Source organism: Pyrus communis, chromosome 11, assembly GCF_041283825.1.
Source record: "Pyrus communis isolate YQ-2024b chromosome 11, ASM4128382v1, whole genome shotgun sequence".
In the NCBI taxonomy this organism is placed as follows: domain Eukaryota; kingdom Viridiplantae; phylum Streptophyta; class Magnoliopsida; order Rosales; family Rosaceae; genus Pyrus; species Pyrus communis.
Genome location: NC_142575.1, coordinates 14,795,043 through 14,816,485, shown reverse-complemented (window position 1 = coordinate 14,816,485; position 21,443 = coordinate 14,795,043). Strand labels below are relative to the sequence as shown.

General features: G+C 38.9%; 1 protein-coding gene and 2 pseudogenes across 2 annotated transcripts; 2 read left to right on the top strand and 1 right to left on the bottom strand.

Annotated features, from left to right (window-relative positions):
• Positions 1-4,654: 4,654 nt before the first annotated feature.
• On the top strand, positions 4,655-7,247 carry LOC137742981 (receptor protein kinase TMK1-like; annotated as a pseudogene).
• A 3,696-nt stretch (positions 7,248-10,943) lies between these two features.
• Positions 10,944-12,638, top strand: PDE247 (Tetratricopeptide repeat (TPR)-like superfamily protein). Its single transcript, XM_068483726.2, has one exon. The coding sequence runs from the start codon at positions 11,009-11,011 to the stop codon at positions 12,572-12,574; it is 1,566 nt and encodes a 521-aa protein (XP_068339827.2). The 5' UTR covers positions 10,944-11,008; the 3' UTR covers positions 12,575-12,638.
• A 123-nt stretch (positions 12,639-12,761) lies between these two features.
• LOC137741310 (putative pentatricopeptide repeat-containing protein At3g11460, mitochondrial pseudogene) lies at positions 12,762-14,384 on the bottom strand (annotated as a pseudogene). The gene is made up of 2 exons (XR_015953769.1): positions 13,222-14,384; positions 12,762-13,106 (listed from the first exon to the last, which is right to left on the bottom strand). The product of XR_015953769.1 is annotated as a putative pentatricopeptide repeat-containing protein At3g11460, mitochondrial pseudogene (transcript).
• Positions 14,385-21,443: the final 7,059 nt, after the last annotated feature.

Genomic DNA, 21,443 nt, shown 5'->3' with positions numbered 1-21,443 from the left:
TATCCGATTTGAGTACTGTTCATGCAAACCTTAACCTAGCACGTTTTTGGGATTTTTAAGCTCGTAGGTAGCTTGGTGGTGTCCCAAGGAGCCTCGGAGTACTTCGTTGGACGAATTTGGACGTCGGAATAGCTTGGTTCGAAGTAGGCCGGTTTTTGAGTTTGGAGACAGGTATGATCTGGTGACTTTTAGCCTTCGAAACTTGTATAACGTTGTTCTACTAGTCATAAGCTTCATTTTGGTTCAAGAATCGTGAAAAATGGTTGAGAAACGAGTGAGAAAACTAAGTTAGAAAATTTTTCCAGTTTCCGGCACCGGCGACGTCGCCGGAGGCTCGCCGAAGAAGGTGACGGAATATTCCGTCAAATCTGACGGAATATTCCTGACGCCGTTGACGGAATCCGTTAGAACCAACGGAATATTCCTCACGGCGTCAGTTGACGCCGTCAGCATGCCAGGCACGTGCCTTGGCCGGCGCGTGGGGGCGCGTGCGGCGGGGGAAAATTTTTCTAAAAATATGGTTGTGATCCTGAGGTTGTGTAGAGCACGTTGGTATATTCATTTGTCCATTTTGAGCAATGTATGAGAAGTTATTACGAGAAGTTGGTTATGTGCTTTAAAGTTAACGTTTTTATAGTTATTTCGCATATAGGTGACACGTACCCCGAGGACGAGCATGCGCACTCGAGGCAGAGGGGCTACGACCCTTCCACTTACCAGTGAGTGGGCTTTTGGTTTTCCGTATATACCTATATACATTTATATTCCTAGAATTAGATTAAAAAGGGTTATTGTTTTATGCCATGCACCATATTCTTATCATTTATGCATCATCACATGCATTAGTAGTGGCATACATTTATATATGCGTATTTGGTGCTGTGGACGCACAGGTAAGTGCCAGGTAAGTGGTATTCATGTTTTCATTCAGTAGTAGTTTGAGATGCTTAGAGAGCTCATAACCTGCACCCCCGGTGTTAGTGCTCCCGCCCAGAGTAGGGCACAGTCCTTCACGTGATGTTCACCTCCCGCACCACACGCTCAGCTTGGATCCAAGTTAGGTGCACAGTCCTGTCGTACAGACCACATTAGGTGGTTCCGACTCGTAGGTGACCCGCGATTATTCGCACAGCCTTCACGTGATCGTAGCACTAGAGCGTATATATATATTACACCCAGGCCTGTCGTACAGACCACTTTAGGTGGTTCCGACTCGTGGGCAAGTTCAGTTTTTGATTTTGAGATTTGAGCTCTATATGCAGCCGTACAGGTCACGTTAGGTGACTCCGGCTGCCATATTACATGTTATTTATTTGATTTATACCTGAGCACTTGCATTTCATTGTGAGGTTTCGACATGGCATATCTTGAGCATGATTGGCATACCCTAGAGCATGTTTGGGCACATCTATATACATACGTATATATGTTATTTTTCTGGGAAGTATACAGGTTTTACGGCGAGGGGTTAGAAAGTATTTTACTAATGGTTTTAGAAAAGATTTGTTTTTACCCACTCACGCTTTTGTTTTGCGCCCCTCCAGGTTCTAGTTGCTTAGCAGTTTCGGTGGTTTCCTTGAGGGTTCTTCCGGCTTTTCTGACAGACACTCACCAGCGTAGGGTCACCTTCGGGTGTACTTATGTCACAACTTTTCTTTTGGACTGCTGTAGTCTTGCTCTGAACTTGTATCTCACTTACGCTAGCACTTGTTTTAGTACTTTGCATCCTAGTTTCAAATTGTTTGTACTTCTTACATTACTATCTTATTAGCTTCCGCACGTGCACATGGTTACATCACCTTCGTGTGACGGCCAGCACGCCCTGATCTCGGTTGGGGTGTGTCACTAAGAGTTTATTTATATTTTCATTAATTATAACATAAGATTTTGTAGTATCCACTAGTGTAAATATTTTAAATTGAAGATCGAGTTTATTCATTGTATTCACATAGGGTCAAGGAGTGTATCTGGAAAAAATCATCAAAATCGGAGTTCAAATAACCGTTAAATCGTGATTTTTTATTGATAACCGTGGAAAAGTTTTCTCCGGTTACTTGATCTCAGAATGTTTGTTTTTTGCAATTTTGGCGTATGCGATCTCGAAGTATATACAAACATGTTTGACGGTTGGATCGTTGAAATTAGTTTCGTAGAATGCGTATCCCATCAAAATAATAGATTCACTAACACTTAAGAGTTTACTCATACTTTCATTAAGTATAACATAAGATTTTGTGGTATCCACTAGTGTAAATATTTTAAATTGAAGATCGAGTTGATTCAATGTATTCGTATAGGGTCAAGGAGTGTAGCTATAGAAAATCATCAAAATCAGAGTTAAAATAACCGTTAAATTGTGAGTTTTCATTGATAACTGTCGAAAAGTTTTGTCCCGTTACTTGATCTCTGAATGTTTGTTTTTTGCAATTTTTGGCATATGAGATCTCGAAGTATATACGAACATGTTTAATAGCTGGATCGTTGAAACTAGTTTCGTAGAATGTATATCCCATAAAAGCAATTGATTCACTAACACTTAAGAGTTTGTTTATACTTTCATTGAGTATAACATAAGATTTTGTGGTATCCACTAGTGTAAATATGTTAAATTGAAGATCGAGTTCATTCATTGTATTCATATAGGGTCAAGGAGTGTAGTTGTAAAAAATCATTAAAATCGGAGTTAAAATAACCGTTAAATCGTGATTTTTCTTTTTATAACCGTCGAAAAGTTTTGTCTTGTTACTCGATCTCAGAATGTTTGTTTTTTTGCAATTTTTGGTGTATACGATCTCGAAGTATATACAAACATGTTTGACGGTTAAATCATTGAAACTAGTTTCGTAGAATGCGTACCCCATCAAGTTCAATGGTGTGTGTGTGTATATATATTTATTAAGTAGATTTAAATCTGTTTTTTTTGTATGTATAATTGACCGGTACAAGGAATAGTATATCACATGTCATTATAAAAATAGTGGGATATGTGTGATAAAAAGTTAATAACTTAAAAAAATAAAAATTCTCACCACTTCTATTAAAACACATGGTGTACTATTTGTGTTCCTATTACAATGAAAAATTTCTCAAGAAAAAAAGTAGAGAGAGAGGGGTAAATGACGTACACGTGTCAGGAACACAACTGTCGGATCTTATCCTAACAATAACAAGTGTGCACTTGATAGACCACGGTGGAAAAACCCACGCTACTAGTAGCAAGCAAAATTGAAAATACCCCTAGGTCCCATCTTTCCCTCTGTTTTTTGTTTCCTTTTCAACTTTTCTTATAATTTTCATTTTCCCTCCCTTTTTCTTCAAAGGGCAGCATGATGCATATTAATTATTATAGTTTTTAGGGGTATAAAATTTAATTTAAAATTTTAATATATATATATATATATATAATTATAGTCAATATTTTGGGGGTATAATTATTATAGTTAATTTAATATATATATATATATATATATATTATAGTTTTTAGGGGTATAAAATTGTTAAATTAATTTATATAATTATTATAGTATTTTTGTAGGGTTATAAAATTATTAAATTAATATTCTACTTATCGTGTTATCCACGTGTATACATGAATCAACCCGTTATCTTAACAGGTGCTCATCAGGTTACCCGATAATGATCCGATTCGTTATTGTGTCGACCCGAATACCTGTTAATTTCGTGTCGTGTCGTGTCGGGTTATCGGGTCGTGTCAAGAATTGCCAGGCCTACCCTCATATGAGGCAAAACAATCAGTTCATTGCTTTCAATTCAATTCTCCAATTAAATTACTGACCACAACCGAGAAGAAAAGGCGAGAGGCAGTCATGGTGCTTGTGGTGTGAAGTATACGGTTTAAAAAAAAAAAGTATGGGATTTTTTTTTTATTTTTTTATTTTTTCTCCAAAGGTAAGAAATTTATTAAATTCGAATAGAGATGTTTACATCAGAAGTAAATGTATTAAACAACCGTTTAGACTCAAGACCATTTCAACTATGAAAGCCCCATTCCCTTACCACAAACGAAACTACTAAATATACTGCCTTATTACAAGCCCAATGAACGAAGATAAATTTACTAGCCTCAATTGTTGCTTCAAAAGCTAAATCCTGAATATCAAAGAGGACAACATGAGGTTGCATTTTCCCATTAAGCATGTCCACGAGACATTTGGAATCTAACTCAACCTGAACGACCTCAAAGCCCTTCTCAATACAAGCCATCACCGTTCCTCATATCACTTCTGTCGCCGCCATTAAGCTAGACTCATATAACAAGCCACCTCCGCAACCCGCCCCTGAAAAATGCCTGCAAAATTTTGTGCCACCCATCCAAAATGACCTCGTCATGACTCTTGATCCAAGCTCTATTACAGTTAACTTTAATTGTACGAAAATGTGGCTGTACCCAACTGGTATGGGATAATAGCCTTTTCTTTTTCTCAACTCTGAATTCTCATCTGGGTGTTTTTTCCCAATTCCCAATTCCCACCCCCCTCCCCCCAAAAAAAAATACCTCCCAATTCTTCTCCAATTTTTCTCGGCACCTCAGAATCTGGGTTTTGGCTTTTACAGTCTGTTTTGGAGAATTCTGTAAAATTCCAGTTGGATTTTTGGGCTTTTGTTGTTTTGTTGTTGTAGTGACCGATTGGTTATGGAGAAAAGTTGGATAAGGAGGAGGATATGCATTTTTGTAATTTTGTGTGTTTCCATTGCGACTTATAGAGCAACTTTCCCAGGTGATCTGAAAATTCTGAATGATTTCAGAAAAGGGTTGGAGAATTCAGAGCTTTTGGAATGGCCAGACAATGGAAACGACCCTTGCGGCCCTCCATGGCATCATGTGTACTGCAATGGGGACAGAGTCCAATAGATTAAGGTTCAGAAAATGGGACTAAAAGGTCCTTTGCCCTAGAACTTCAACCAGCTACCTAAGCTCAACAACCTTGGCTTCCAAAGGAACAACTTTAATGGGAAATTGCCTACCTTTAGTGGCTTATTGGAACTCGAATTTGCTTACTTGGATAACAATGATTTCGATACAATCCCCTTAGATTTCTTTGATGGTCTTATCAGTCTAAGGGTTATGGCATTGGATCACATTCCGTTGAATGCGTCTTACCGGATGGTCTTTGCCTAATGAGTTGGCAAAATCTGTTCAATTGAAAAATCTGTCCTTGATTGAATGTCATTTGGCAGGACCGTTGCCGGAGTTTTTAGGCACATTGCCGTCCCTCACTGTCCTGCAACTTTTGTTTAATAGATTAACAAGTGTGATTCCGGCTAGTTTTGCAGAGTTTTTGGTGCAGACGTTGTGGTTGAATAATCAAGATGGTAGACTGATTGGTCCTATTGATGTAATTGCATCAATGTCGTCGTTAACACAGGTTTGGCTGCATGGAAACCAGTTCACCAGAACAATTCTGGCAAACATTGATGATCTTTCTTCTCTCAGGGAACTCAACCTTAATGGCAACCAACTTGTTGGTCTGATTCCGCAGTCACTGGCAGACATAAAGCTTGACAAATTGGACCTGGGAAATAACCGACTAATGGGTGCAATACCGAAGTTCAAGTTTGGTAATGTTTCTTATAACTCTAATCCATTTTGTCAAACTGATCCTGGGCTACAATGTGCCCCAGAAGTTACTGCACTTTTGGATTTCCTTAGTGCTTTGAATTATCCATTTAGTCTTGCATCCAAGTGGTCTGATAATAATCCATGTGAGAGGTCGTGGTTGGGATTGAGTTGCAATCCACAAACTAAGGTTTCCGTCGTCAATTTGCCTAGACGCAAGCTAATTGCTAATTTGAGTCCTTCACTTGCAAAGTTAGATTCTTTGATTGGTGTAAGGCTTCCAGGAAACAACATTAGTGGTAAAGTTCCTACTAACTTTACTGAGTTGAATCCTTGAGATTATTGGATAATCGAGCCTCCTTTACCAAAATTCCGTGACAGTGTGAAGGTTATCACCGAGGGAAATCCTCTTTTAGTTGCTAATCAAACTGTTACCCCTCCTCCATTATTAGAAGCCCGCCTCCGCTTAACCAGTCACGACCTCCGTCAAACAGTCCATCAGATACCCCATCATATGGTGGTGGAAAAACACCACTATCCCGTAGTCCACCTTCTCCAATAACACACTCAAGTCCTAATCCATCCGGTTCTTCTGTCCAAGTGGATGTTTAACCGCAAAGTTCTAAAAAATCCAAACCAGTTATTATTGTGGCTGGAATTGTAGTTGTTTCTCTTGCGGCTCTTCTGATTATTTGTCTGTCTATTTACTTCTGTAATAAAAAGGAAAAAAAAAATATCTCGGAGGCTCCTTCTTCAGTTGTGATTCACCCTAGAGACCCATCTGATCCAGAAAATATGTATAAGGTTTCAGTTTCTAGTAATACCACCGGAAGCTTGTCAACTAAAACTTGGACTACTGTCAGTAACTTCAGCAGTGGAACAGAGAACTCTCATACGATTGAAGCTGGGAACCTTGTCATATCTTTTCAAGTTCTTCGAAAGGTGACTAAAGGTTTTGCACCCGAAAATGAGCTAGACTGTGGCGGATTTGGAACTGTTTACAAGGGTGAACTAGACGATGGGACAAAAATAGCAGTTAAAAGAATGGACGGTGGGGTAATCAGTAATAAAGCATTGGATGAATTTCAGTCAGAAATTGATGTTCTTTCCAAGGTTCGTCATCAACATCTGGTTTCTTTTTTGGGTTACTCCGTCGAAGGAAATGAAAGGCTTCTTGCCTACTCATATGTCTCAAGGCGCTCTTAGCAGGCATCTTTTCCATTGGAAGAGCTTCAATCTGACGCCATTATCTTGGACAAGGAGACTCATAATTCTGTTGGATGTTGCAAGAGTGATGGAATACCTACATAATTTAGCCCGCCAAACCTTCATACACCGAGATCTCAAATCTTCCAATATTCCTCTGGGTGATGACTTTCATGCAAAACATTCAGTTTTTGGGTTGGTGAAACTTACTCCAGATGGGGAGAAGTCTGTTACAACTAAGCTTGCAGGGACATTTGGATACCTTGCACATGAATATGCCGCTAAGATTTCTTTTAAATCCCCTATCAAATTTGGTTCTGAAATCGAATTATATAAGTTCATTGTACAACTGCAGTAAAATCATATATCATCAACGTAGATGGAGGACGTTTGTTCGTATTTTAATGAATTATGTAAGTTTACTTTATATACATGTTAGTTTGAAAAGAATCAATTGCATTCACTATCATATTAATGCACATATTACTCTTGATAATTGTTTCGAAATCAAGAAATTACTAGACACTTCTGCGATATCAACGCTCCCCCGGGAGCTCCCTTCCTGTTGCAACAATTTTCCAGAAAAGTTGATTGTGAAATTTACATGCGTCCGAGATCATATTTTTACCACGTAATTTCAAACCAGTCAATAGATGCAATTTTAAGCATGGACCAAAATCAATTATTTTTTGTGATTGAAGGCTGAAGCAGTGAAAGACATGAACTAATGCAAACAGACTTGTTATTTGTAATTTTTCGCTTCACTGGTTCTGCTTAGGCTGCAATCTCTATTTTGCTCTTTGGGTACATACTACATGAGTTCTGGATTTGAAGTAGAATGTTGTGTTTTATTGTGTTCGTGTCGTGTCGGCGTCACGTGAAGTTACTCTAAACTCAAAGTCGATTCATTAACTTATCATGTCCAAACACAGAACCCTGCCATTTGCAGATTTTGATGTGTCTGAACAACTTTTTGTAATGATTATTTATGATGAAAAATTTACAAAATAAACAGTTCCGATCTTGAATGCAATGCTGACTGAGCTACAAAACGACAAATGTATTTAGAAAAATAAAAGATTTATAATAAAGATAATGTATAGCTGTGGTATAAAAACGTGTGTTTTAAGTGAACACTAACCCTACTAGTTAGTACCGGTGTCAACCTATTATGTACGGACTTGACTCACCCTTCAAGACTAACTGAACTCTTAAATTTTCTGGGAAGAAACACATGTTGTCTGTTTATTTCAAAAAAAAAAAACACATCAAGTTGTTTTTTAGGAAGCACTTGTATATTTATTAAAAATTTCAATGTGATGTTAATAGAATTTCTTTTCCTGAAATTACTTCTGACCATAAGTACTTTTAAAAAAAAAAAAAAATTGGTGAGAATCGATCATAATTATTTTTAGTGAAAATCGAACCTAAAACCTTTCATTTAAAAAAAAAAATCACTAAATAGTAATACTAAGTGGCAATTGTTTTTAAAATAGAGTTTAGAAAGTGCACAGGTGGCTTTGCAGCACAAAAATTGGCAGTTGTGAAGTTGGTCCACTCGACTTAATTCCCAGAATGCTATTTTTTATGTATTTGCTGATTCTGCATGTAGTTTCATGTTTGTTTGAAATCTTTAAATATGAAAATAACCACACAGACCTATCCATCTATCTGGTGGGACCCACCCCCGGGGGCATTCCCAAATCACAAGAACCTGCTGATTTTATTTAAACAAACATAATTTGAGGGCTGGGACCCACCCCCCCTCCGGGGGGGCATTCCCAAATCACAAGAACCTGCTGATTTTATTTAAACAAACATAATTTGAGGGGAAGGTTTTCTACCGTGATCAGGAGCTTCAGGTATTCTGAATTTTTTTACTCATTGTAGTTTTAATTAAAAATATTAAAATTAAGATTTAACGGATAAAAAATTCAGAATATTTTATACTTCATAAAACCTATCCACTTTGAGAAGGAGAGGATTGACATAAAATGCCTCTTGAGTGTTTTGCTAATTTATGCTATTATTCACAAATTTCTCTGTCATAGTTGTATGGTTATCACAACTTATGGACTTAATATTTTCAATAGTTAGGGTCAACAACCAATATTTCTTAACAATTTGTCTATTTCGTTGTATAATTCTCCAAAGAAAAAAAATGAAGTACATACGGGAGAGTTTTACACTTTTAAAAAGTCCAACTTAATCTCACATGTGTATGTCACATGCTCATTTTATCAGCAAAAATGTTCAAAGTTAACCTTGAATTGGAGCAAGTAGTAAACTAGGGTGTTACTTTCTAATTTTTCTTTAATAGTCTGGAGTACTCAGTATTACATGAAATAAACGGTTATGATTGAATTGATGAAATACTATTTTTACTTACTTATCAATCTAATGGATATAAAGCCGCTTGAAGACTTACCCATTACTGTCACATCTCGGCCTGGGCCGGATCACTTCCCGGGCCCGACTCCACCACCATAGCACGATATTGTCCGCTTTGGGCCCCGACCACGCCCTCACGGTTTTGTTTCTGGGAACTCACACGAGAACTTCCCGATGGGTCACCCATCCTGGGAATGGTCTCGTGCGCTACTCGCTTAACTTCGAAGTTCCCATGGAACCCGAAGCCAGTGAGCTCCCAAAAGGCCTCGTGCTAGGTAGGGATGAGAATATACATTTAAGGATCACTCCCCTGGGCGATGTGGGATGTTACAATCCACCCCCCTTAGGGGCCCGACGTCCTCGTCGGCACACATGCGGCCAGAGTTAGGCTCTGATACCAATTGTCACATCTCAGCCCGGGGCGGATCACTTCCCGGGCCTGACTCCACCACCGTAGCACACTATTGTTCGCTTTGGACCCCGACCACGCCCTCACCATTTTGTTTCTGGGAACTCACACGAGAACTTCCCGATGGGTCACCCGTCCTGGGAATGCTCTCGTGCGCTACTCGCTTAACTTCGGAGTTCCCATGGAACCCGAAGCCAGTGAGCTCCCAAAAGGCCTCGTGCTAGGTAGGGATGGGAATATACATTTAAGGATCACTCCCCTGGGCGATGTGGGATGTTACAATCCACCCCCCTTAGGGGCCCGACGTCCTCGTCGGCACACACGCGGCCAGGGTTAGGCTCTGATACCAATTGTCATGTCCCGGCCCGGGGCGGATTACTTCCCGGGCCCGCTCCACCACCGTAGCACGATATTGTCCGCTTTGGGCTTACCATTCCCTCACGGTTTTGTTTTTGGGAACTCACGAGCAACTTCCCAGTGGGTCACCCATCATGGGAGTGCTCTAGCCCCCTTCTCGCTTAACTTCGAAGTTCCTACGGAACCCGAAGCCAGTGAGCTCCCAAAAGGCCTCGTGCTAGGTAGGGATGGGAATATACATTTAAAGATCACTCCCCTGGGCGATGTGGGATGTTACAATTACCTTTCCAAAAACTTCCCTAAGTTTTTAAGTACTAACAATGTGCTGGCTACATATAGTGTTTTAACATTTTTGTATCGTATCATTTTTTTGGGGGTGTGATATCCACACACCCTTTTTTACTTCTCCCACACCTTTTAAGTTTCCGGCCGTTAGATTGAATGAATTGAAGAAGATCAACGGATGTAAATTAATAAGGATGTGTGAGAAGTAAAAAAGGGTGTGTGGATAGCACATCCCTTTTTTTGTCATATAACATTATTCTCAAGACAACATACATGTTAACTTTTCACGCCTAAATATATTAACTCAAATTAATTTGTAAATTTTACGTGTAGAATTGTGTTTCAACCATACACTAATTTCTCTATATTTCTGGCAAGAATCACCACGACATGAGACATTTCAAATAATATCAAGTTGACAAGTTGAACATAAAGCAAGCACCGTATAATATCATGAAACCTAATTATGTGAAACACATTACATAAAAATGACCAAGTTATTATGCTAAATGATTTTTCAGAAATAAAAGATATATAACAAGTCTATCGTATTTTGCGAATGAACATTAGCCAGCCCCGTTAAATAACGTATTATTATTGTGTAAACCCACTTTACAGGCCTAACTATATAAGTTTTATGTTTATTCGTGTCATGTTTTTGCGTCGTATATTATTTTTCAAGGTCTAATTAAAATTATAATTTAGACAAGATAACATTTTAGATCTTGCCACATCCTTTGTTTATTAGAGTGAGGCTCTTTAGAATAGCGGTATTTTAAACAATGAGTCTTCCCGCGTACACAGCAACCCCAATCCAACTCCCTCAACTTCCCAAACAACCACCGCCGTTTCTCCCACTTCCAAACCCTTCCCAGTCCACCTCCCCTAATCCGAACCAGTACCGGAAGCACTCCGTCTCGCTTGAAAGGACCAAAACCCCCATAGACCCCACTGTTTCATGGACCTCATCAATATCCCACCGCTGCCGGAATGGTCATTTAGCTGAAGCTCTTGCTCACTTCATCCAAATGAGACGAGCTGGCGTCGAACCCAACCACGTCACATTTGTTACACTTCTCTCTGGCTGCGCCCATTTTCCGGCCAAGGGCGTTCTGTTCGGGCCTTCGCTTCATGCTTATGCCCGGAAGCTCGGATTGGATACAAATAATGTGATGGTGGGCACGGCGGTGATTGATATGTATGCCAAGTGTGGCAGTGTGGATTTTGCTAGGTTGGTTTTTGATGGGCTGGATGTGAAGAATTCAATGTCTTGGAATACTATGATTGATGGGTATATGAAAAATGGGAAGGTTAGGGATGCGGTTGAGCTGTTTGAAAAAATGCCTATGAGAGATGCGGTTTCTTGGACCGTGTTGATTGGTGGGTTTGCCAAGAAAGGTCAGTTCGAGCAAGCGTTGGAGTGGTTTAGAGAGATGCAGCTCGCGGGAGTTGAACCAGACTATGTGACCATAATTGCTGTAATCGCTGCGTGTGCAGATCTGGGAACGCTTGGTCTAGGTTTGTGGCTAAACTGTTTTGTTATGAAGCGAGACTTTAAAGACAATGTTAGGATAAGTAACTCGTTGGTTGATATGTATTCTCGATGTGGTTGTATTGGTTTTGCTCGTCAAGTCTTCGAGAACATGCAGGAAAGGACATTGGTATCATGGAACTCGATGATTGTGGGATTTGCAGTTAATGGGCACGCAGAGGAAGCTCTTGAGTTCTTCAACCTGATGCAGAAGAAAGGGCTCAAGCCAGACGGGGTCAGCTTCACTGGAGCACTCACCGCCTGCAGCCATGCTGGTTTAGTCGATGAGGGGCTCCATTACTTTGATAACATGAAGGGAGTTCACAGAATAACACCCAGAATCGAGCATTATGGATGCATAGTCGATCTCTATAGCCGTGCAGGGAGGTTGGAAGATGCCTTGGGTGTAATAGAAAACATGCCGATGAAACCAAATGAAGTTGTGTTGGGTTCTTTGTTGGCCGCTTGTAGAACCATTGGGAACATCAGTTTAGCTGAAAGATTGATGAAGTACCTCTCTGAGGTTGACCCTGGTGTTGATTCCAACTATGTGCTCCTAGCCAATATATATGCAGCTGCTGGACGGTGGGATGGTGCAAACAAGGTTAGGAAGAAGATGAAAGACCTCGGAGTACAGAAGACACCGGGATGTAGTTCCGTTGAGGTTGACTGTAACATTCATGAATTCGTGGCCGGTGATAAATCCCATGTTGACACAGACTGTATATATTCAACCCTAGAGCTTCTCTCCTTTGAGCTCATATTATGTGGGTATGTTCCAGAAAACATTGTGAGAGAACCGTACAAGTTTGATTGACACTGTAGTTGTAGATTATTCAAGAATACAATATATTTCTGCGACTGCTTGTGAAGCTCCGAAACCAGTCTTGTCAATATAATTCAAGAAGTGATTTCGTACACCCTCCCACCCCAACCCCTAAAAAAAAAAAAAAAAAATCCCTATGTTTATTCAATCTAACACAAGGGGGAAAAAAACAAAAAAGTGTGCAAAACGAGAAAATGGGTGTGCGGATATTATTTTGCTATATAATTCGTTTGTGAGATGTGAACTAAAACTATGACATGGTATTAAAAAAACCAGTACAAACAAGTTAAAAAAAAAAACCTTTATGATATTAGCATCGGTGGAATGAGAAGAGAAGAAACACCAAACCAACAACAGAGAACTTCATCGACCATAAAAGTGATGAATGAAGGTTCTTTCTTCCTTGGGTTGTTTACAGCCTCTAGCAGTTATATCCATTGCCATCAAAATATGTTCTCCCACAAAGTCAAGTTCCATAGCAATGGAAGAGAAAGCATTCCAGTCCGTGTATAGTCTGTTCCATCTGTTCCCACCACAAATTCGAAAGCCACATGTAGAACTCTCAGTAACTAGAAGGCAACCTTCAGATTGAGAAGTATATATAGGCTTTATGAACAAATTTCAATCCCGAAGGCAACCTGAGAAGGGAATTTTTCCCCAAAAGCATCATGAGCAAAGAACTGGTGTAGTTTTGCAAGTACTTCATTGTTAAATGCCTCAAATAGATGCTACACTAGGTCGCCTTCCGCAAAGCATCTCTTCCACTCTCTCAGCCACCTCTACCTTCCCGTGAATCCTACAAGCCCCCAACAATGCACCCCATAATGCCTCATCCGGCTCCACCGCCATCCCCAAAACCAATTCCTCTGCTTCATCCACCCGTCCCACCCTACCCAACAAATCCACCATACAGGTATAATGCTCCAACCCGGGCATCACCCCAAACCTCTGCTTCATCATTTCAAAATACTCCTTTCCCTTCTCCGTCAGCCCTCCATGACTACACGCTGTCAACACCGTAGTGAAAGTCACCCCGTCCGGCCTCTCTCCTGCCTCCACCATCCTATCAAACAACTCAAACACCTCATCAAACACTCCATGCATCCCATAACCCGCCATAACTGCCGACCAAGAAATCTCATTCCTCATTAGCATTCCGTCAAACACTTTATGGGCACCCGCCAAATCACCACACTTGGCATACATACTAATCAACGCATTCGAATTCGCCAAGTCAAAGCCAAACCCATTGACCAAAACAGCTCCATGAACTTGTTTGCCGAGCCTCAACACCGATAACCCGGCACAAGATTTGAGAACCGCAGGCAAGGTATGGCGGTCGAAGGGTTTATTGGCGGCGAGCATTCGGAGAAAAATGGACAGAGACTGAGAGAAGAGGCCTTGGGAAGAGTGGGCTCTGATGAGGGTGTTGAATATGAAGGTTGGTCGGCTAGTGCAGAAGGAGAAGAGAAGGTTGGATTGCTTCAGTTGGGAGGAGGCGGCGTAGGAGCAGAGGAGCTTCGTTCGAATGAAGTCGTGGCGGGAAATGCCGAGTTTTATGGTTTTAGCATGGAGCTGCGTGAGGGTTCGGAGGTTCTTGGACGAACTGCAGCCGTCGAATAGAGTGGCGTAGAATGGTATGAGGCCGCGAGGTGGAGGAACAGCCATTGCTGCCTGTATAGGGAGCAATTGTTCCTGAAAGCACAATTGTGAAACCCTAACGCGATATCAAATTCGACCGTTCCATTCAAACAAATCATTACTTTACAAAAACGTTCTTTGGAAAAAATCTCAGGGTGGAATACTTTTTTAGGTAACAAAAAATTTAGGAAGGCCACCTAGTTTTACAATTAGTGGTATTCCTATTTATTTATAAGTGATGTTTTAGGTTCGATTCTTATCAAATGAAAATTTGAATTACATTATTACTAACCCATTGTGAGTTTAAGCCCACCATCTCTCCCTTAATGTAAACACTATTGTTCGTTAAAAAAAAAAAAAAAGTTTAGCAAGGGTATGGCAGACTTACTTGAACCTAGACCTTAGTCTAAGCGAAAATAACGATCCTTACAAACTCAACCGATCTTCGTAGGCACAAACGTGTCATAATTTCATTCTCTACTAATTCACGACTACACAAGTTCATTCTCTGCTAAATTAATAATACGCTAAATTTATAAGATAAGAGCATTTCCAAATGAAATGTCACATTTTAAACATCAAAATGATACTTGATGGTTTATGTGGCAATTTAACATTTTGTACAATTTTTTACTCCACCCTATATGTTAAATAATATTGTCATTCTATAATTCTTTTTATCTCTTTGTGGGGTTCAATTACTGAGACAACAAATCAAATACTTGATATACAATAACATTTATTATATATTGCATCACATCTATTAAAAAATCATTTAACAAACTTTACAGTTGCTGTCAAATTTGACAGCAAAAAACTTTGCCTTCAATTGATTCAGTGCCATGTAAGAAACTAAAGGCTCGGTCGGAGAGAGTTTGCTGCCATTTTTTACCGTTGTATGTTTACGTAGCAGTTTTCACATAACCTTTGGAGATGCTCTAATACCTAATAAAAAGTTCATTTAAGTCTCAAGTAAGGGATAGGATCAAGGGACAAATATTTTTACAAACATTTTTACACTTTGTTGTAGCATTTAGATTTTATAACATCCAAGGGTTCTTATTTATTCATTAAGTGACTTGGATCCTTATGTGGATTTACAAACTTTTTTTTCTTTCTAGATTTTATGTTTTTATTTTTATTTTTAATATTAGTTAAAATCCACATAAGTATCCAAGTCACTTAATGAATAAATAAGAACCCTTGGATGTTATAAAATCTAAAGGCTATAAAGAAGTGTAAAAATATTTGTCCTTTGATCCTATCCCCTCAAGTAATATATAAATTAATAATTTCCTATTACTAATTGGAACTGCTTTTAAAATGGATGAAAGTGCTTTTTGTGAAAATATTTTTAAAACCAATCTTTAGTAAAAATGCAAGTGAATTCTGAAAAAAAAAAAAAAAAAAAAAAAAAAAAAAAAAAAAAAAAAAACACTTAAAGTGCTTCCTGCAAGAAACACCAGTTATGTGTTTCTTATAGGAAGCACTTTAAGTGCTTTTGGAACCCGGAAATATTTTCTCTAAAAGCGTTTTCAATCATTTTAAAAACACTTCCAAACGAGCTCTAAGACATTTTTTGTTTAAATAGAGTTTGGGCTTGCAATAGTGTTCCACTTCTGTACTACGTAACATTAAATGCTAAGAGCATTGGAGAAAATGCAGAATACCTTAATAAATTAATAAGCTATTAATTAAACAATAAATTAATAAATAAATGATTAATTTATCAATTATTTAATATTCCACTAAATTAATAGATTTTCTTGGTCCTAAGACTAATAATTTATATTTGTTTGGAAGTGTTTTTAATATAGGTAAAAATAGTTTTAGACCACCAAAAGCACTTCTGACATTGTCTAACAAAAAAAGTTAAAAACGATTCTAGTTTGGGAAAAAAAAAAAAAACATTTGAGGTACTTTTTGAAAGAAACACCTATTGTATGCTTCCTTCAACACTCTATGCCAATAAAGTAAGGCCCCTTGCACAACCCCATGTTAACCCTATCAAATCTCCTCTATATTTGGCCTTGGATCTAGAAATGTCCACAGCTTGGAAATTGAATCTCCGTCTATGGAAATTCTTTATGCAACAATTAATTTTGGAAGATTCATAATTTGTTTTATGTTTGATTGTTGGAAGTCAGACAGTCTCCAGCAACAACAACAACAAGAAGCCAATGGCTAGTTCTCAAGCCAAGTCCTAAAAAACAAATGGAGGGTTGAGATTAAAACTGGTTTGTATGGTTAAGGTTAGAATGGTACAATGTTTGGTAGAGTTCTTTGTCTTCTTTCTCAATAGAGATAAGATTGATGACTATAATTGGACCAAAACCCTACTACTATGATATATATATGATTCCAAGCTGCAATGTTTAGCAGTTGTCACCCTCTTACATTCTCATTCTCTCTTCTCTGAGTTCTAACTAATACTGAAATTACTTTTTATTTGAACACCCAAAATACAAAATATTAACATGGCCTCAGAGCCTAGGTTCGATTAAATCAACAGGGTATTGTGGAAGCTATCTTTTTGGCAAGATTTCGAACATTTGAAGCCCCATAGAGTGGTTTAAAAACTGAGAGATGTCTGGATCAAGTAGCAGTGAGCTTAGAGCTCCCATTTTCAATAACGAGAACTATGATTTCTAGAGGATTAGGATGACCACCATTTTCAAGTCACAAGATCTTTGAAAATTGGTTTGAGAAGAGTATGAAATTCCAGATTTAGATAATGAGTCCAAGGATCATGAGGAGCCCTTTATGATTTGGAAAACAATATTGAGGGACAATGTGATGAGAGATAGATGCTAAGGCACTGGGAAAATATAAGGGGCAGTTTCAGATGCCATCTTTCCCAGAATATCAAATGAATAAACATCCAAAGCTGTATGGGATATCCTATAAATAGAATATAGAGGTGACAAGAAGGTAACCAAAGTAAAACTTCAATCTCTTAGACATGATTTTGAGTATACACGCATGAGAGAGGTTGAACATCTTAAAGATTATTTTACTAGGTTGTTTGATGTAGTGAACCAAATGGAAACCTTCGGGGAAAGAACTACCTAAGTAGAAACTTGTACATAAATTATTAATCAGTTTGACAAGACCCTATGATTCTATAATGAATATTATAGAGGAAACTAAGGACACTGGCACATTGGATGCACAAGAAATATGGCTTCTTTGAAAGCCTTTGAGCCAAGGTTAGAGAGACATGTTAATGCAGCCACAAAGAGGGCTTTTAAGTCTCTTAGTGTTAATCCTAGATATGGGAGTTCAATTGGTCAATACAACAATTTCAAGCAACAAAATAAAAAATGGAAAAAGGGAAAATTAAGAGATGGGAAGGAAACCCAAGCTTACATGTGAGAAACAATAGTGTAGAAGGCACATAACCACTTCATAAAACCTGTGATAAGGCACACCTTGGTGTTTCTTGGTTAAAGGGGAAAATCAAATGTCACAAGTGTAATAAATTCGGTGTCTGTCAAGTCACTGGTTCTGGTTAGTACTTTTGTCAATTCCCACTAAGTTCAACTTGACACACCCCGACCGAAGTTAAGGCGTGCTGGCCATCACGTGAGGATGACGTAGCCATGTGCACAGTGCGGAAGCAAAAGATAATAATAAAAGTACGAATAAATAAAAACGAAACTACAAAACAGAGTAGTTAACATACAAGTGCAAGTGTGAGGGTGAAAAACAATATTCAGAGCATAGAAAGCCTAGTGCAGTCCAGAGGAACAACGCTAATTAAACACACCCAAAAGTGGTCTTACACTGGTGATAATCTGTTAGATATGTCGTGGATTCCTCGTAAGCCACCAAAGAGCAACCCAAACTAGAACCTGGAGGGGCGTAAAACAGAAAGTGTGAGTGGGCAAAAACAAAGTTTTTCAAAATCATTTCATTATCAAAAGTTTTAACCCCTTGCCGTAAAACCTGTATAGTTTCCTAGAAAATAGAATATACACATATATCGAAAACATGCTCAGAAATATGCCATGCCGAATGCCTCCACATAAAATGTAAGTAACCCAAGTAATGTCAATCAATGCAAGTAACATGTCAGCTGGAGTCACCTAACATGACATGTACGGCTGAATCTAGAGCTCAAATCCCCAACTCACTAACTATACCTGCACACAAGTCGAAACCACCTAAAGTGGTATATACAATAGGACTGGGTGTAAATAAATACGCTCAAGTGCTACGATCACGTGAAGACTGGGCGAATAATCGCGGGTCACCTACGAGTCAGAACCACCTAAAATAGTCTGTACGACAGGACTGTGCACCTAACTTGGATCCAAGATGAGCGTGTGGTGCGGGAGGTGAACATCACATGAAGGACTGTGCCCTACTCTGGGCGGGAGCACTAACACCGGGGGTGCAGGTTATGAGCTCTCTATGCATCTTACATAACCACTAATTCACAATCTTAGATCATAACTTACCTGGCACTTACCTGTGCATCCGCAACACCAATCATAAATATATGCAACTACTAATGCATAATTAAAATAGGCAAAGACTATGCATGGCATTTAAAACATAGAAACATTCCATATCATTTTCTGGGAAAAACCACAAGTATATAGGTATATACAGAAAACCAAAAGCCCATTCACTGGTATGTGGAAGGGTCGTAACCCCCTTGCCTCGAGTGACTGCGCTCGTTCTCAGGATAGGTCTCACCTATATGCGAAACAACTATAAAAACGTCAATTTAAAGCACATAACGAAAATTAGGTAATAACTTCTCATACAATGCTCAAATGGGGTGTATGAATACACCAACGTGATCTACTTAACCTCACGAACAACCCCATATTTTTAAAATAATTTTCTGATGTCACACGTGCCCTCACGTGCTGGCCAAGGCACAGCCAGACGCGCCGGCCACGCGCAGGCAAGTGCCTGGCATACGGACGGAATCTCTGACGGCGATAGGGAATATTCTGTCCAAAAGCAAGTATATTCCGTTAAAACTAACCTGACGCCGTTAATAATATTCCATTAACTTAACGGAATATTCCCTTGTCTTCTCCGGTGAGTTTCGCAGGCCGCCGTTTGCGTTGCTGGAAACTGGAAAAATTTTCAAAACTTCATATCTTCTTCATTTCTCAACCAAATTCCATGAAATTGGTACCAAATTGAAGCTTACAACGAGTAGAACAAAACCTTACCACTTTGACACCCTAAAACCAACGGAATCTCGTCGGAAAAACCCACTATATTCCGGCCAAACCTGCAACTCACAATCTCGACATCCAATTCCTTCCAACTTTCTTCCCCGAGCTTCGTGAGGACCTCCTAAAGCTCCCTGTGATCTTAAAAACTCCTAAAAACTTCACGATCACGTGTGCATGAACAGTGCATGAAAACTGGGGTTAGGATTCTCGAGGTTTTCAAAGGTTTCAAGTATCACAAATGGTATGGATGAACTCAGGAGCTTGCAAGGAGTTCGAATCTTACCTTCTAGACGTCGATCTATGCGTGGAAGATTGGTTTTGAAGTTCGTCCATACATTTGCAAAGGAAATGGGATGAAGTCCGAGAGAAGAATAAAAAGAGAGAGTCACAGAAGTGTGTGTGTGTGTGTGTCATGTAGAGTCAACCACCAAAAACAACAAAACAACACCCCACAACACCAATTAACGTCCAAGGGCATTTTAGTCTTTGTGCACCTACGATACAAATTATTTGGGACGGGCTGTCACACAACTCCTCTCATCTCAACCATACAATAATTCTCAATGCTTTAGATCTTTTTCACAGTATCCTAGGTGTTTACCCCTGTTAACCTTTCTAGGTTTAAATGTACCTTCATCCTCTATTCGAATCCTCTCTCACAGTTTCGATTTCGTGCCACCATGTTGACTCATCAAGCTCTACCCCATAGCTCTAATTCTCCATCTCTAGTTCTTCGCCGAAGGATGCGATCTCAATCCTTGAAATTTGAAACTGTCGCTTTCAAAGTACATTCTCAACCCTCATTTCATCCTCAACCCTTTAAGGCAACAAAATCCTCATCTTCCTTTTTTCCTACCTCCCACTATGTTTTTCCAGTCTCGTGTACATATTCTAGAACATTAGTATGATGGTGATTCATTGCGTTCGATTTCGTCTGACAACTTTAACGGTGGCGTTGAAGAAATTTATGTTTCTGGCTCTTCCTTCCGCTATGATGCTGCCACTTAGTCTGTAAACTTCTAAAGTTAGTGTCTAGGAAAGTACTAATTATAGGGGGAGTTCAAATTTTTATTAGAAAAACTTGGACTTATTTTGTTTTGTTGTAATTGAACCTTTCTTTCTGTTGTACTTTGTTTGTGCTACTCGGTGTTATGTCTTATTGGTTGTTTTGGCTCCTTCCTTGGACATATTTCTACGACTCTTACTTTTGGTACCGAGAATTGTACCTATGTTGGTCTCTCTTGATTATCTTGCAATTTGTTGGCTATTGTTACTGTTTATCTCTCTATGTTGCTTTGTTATGCTTCTTGGGTTTTGATTGTCCTATTACAGGCTTCTACTTGCCAAATATATGATGCATGTATATTTGCCATGTCCATATGTTGTGCTTTGGGGTGTTAATGGCGATATTCCACCTTCTTCCTTTGTCTTGCCATAACAAAATGGGCAAGAAAATTTAACTTCCATGTGTTATATAATAAATTTTATGTGTTACATTCCTTGAAATTGCTATACCCATGATACATTTCACTTGTTCTTGTCAAGAGTTGTTTTTGTGAAGGTTTCATTCCTTGGACCTTCTCTTGAGTGTGAATGAGTGAATTAGTTTTAGGCTTAAGGTATTTTATCAAGGAAAGTCAAACACTACAAGAAAATAGGGCTTATGTGACAACAAATATTCATCACAGAAAGTAAAAATGGATCACATTTGATAATATGTGATGCTTTTACAGCGTCACTGCCAGCGTCACCTATGAGCCGTTACAGAAAGTCTACATCATGAATTTTAAAATTGTCATATATTTTTAGCATACATGACATTGCCTTCGTCACTTAATACTAGTTTCAACTAACGAAAATAGGGGATTGTGACGGAGAAGACATCGCAAAAAAAAAAAAAAAGTAAATTATGTGACCTATATATTTTGTCACTTATGAAATAGATAAGTGACACTGAACATGTCACATTTTTCTTTCATTTTTGGCGTAACCTAGGTCACTTATGTCAAAATAAAATA

What these genes read in the sequence shown, in the direction of transcription:
- PDE247 (XM_068483726.2), top strand. Translation starts at nt 11,009, where the DNA reads ATGAGTCTTCCCGCGTACACAGCAACCCCAATCCAACTCCCTCAACTT.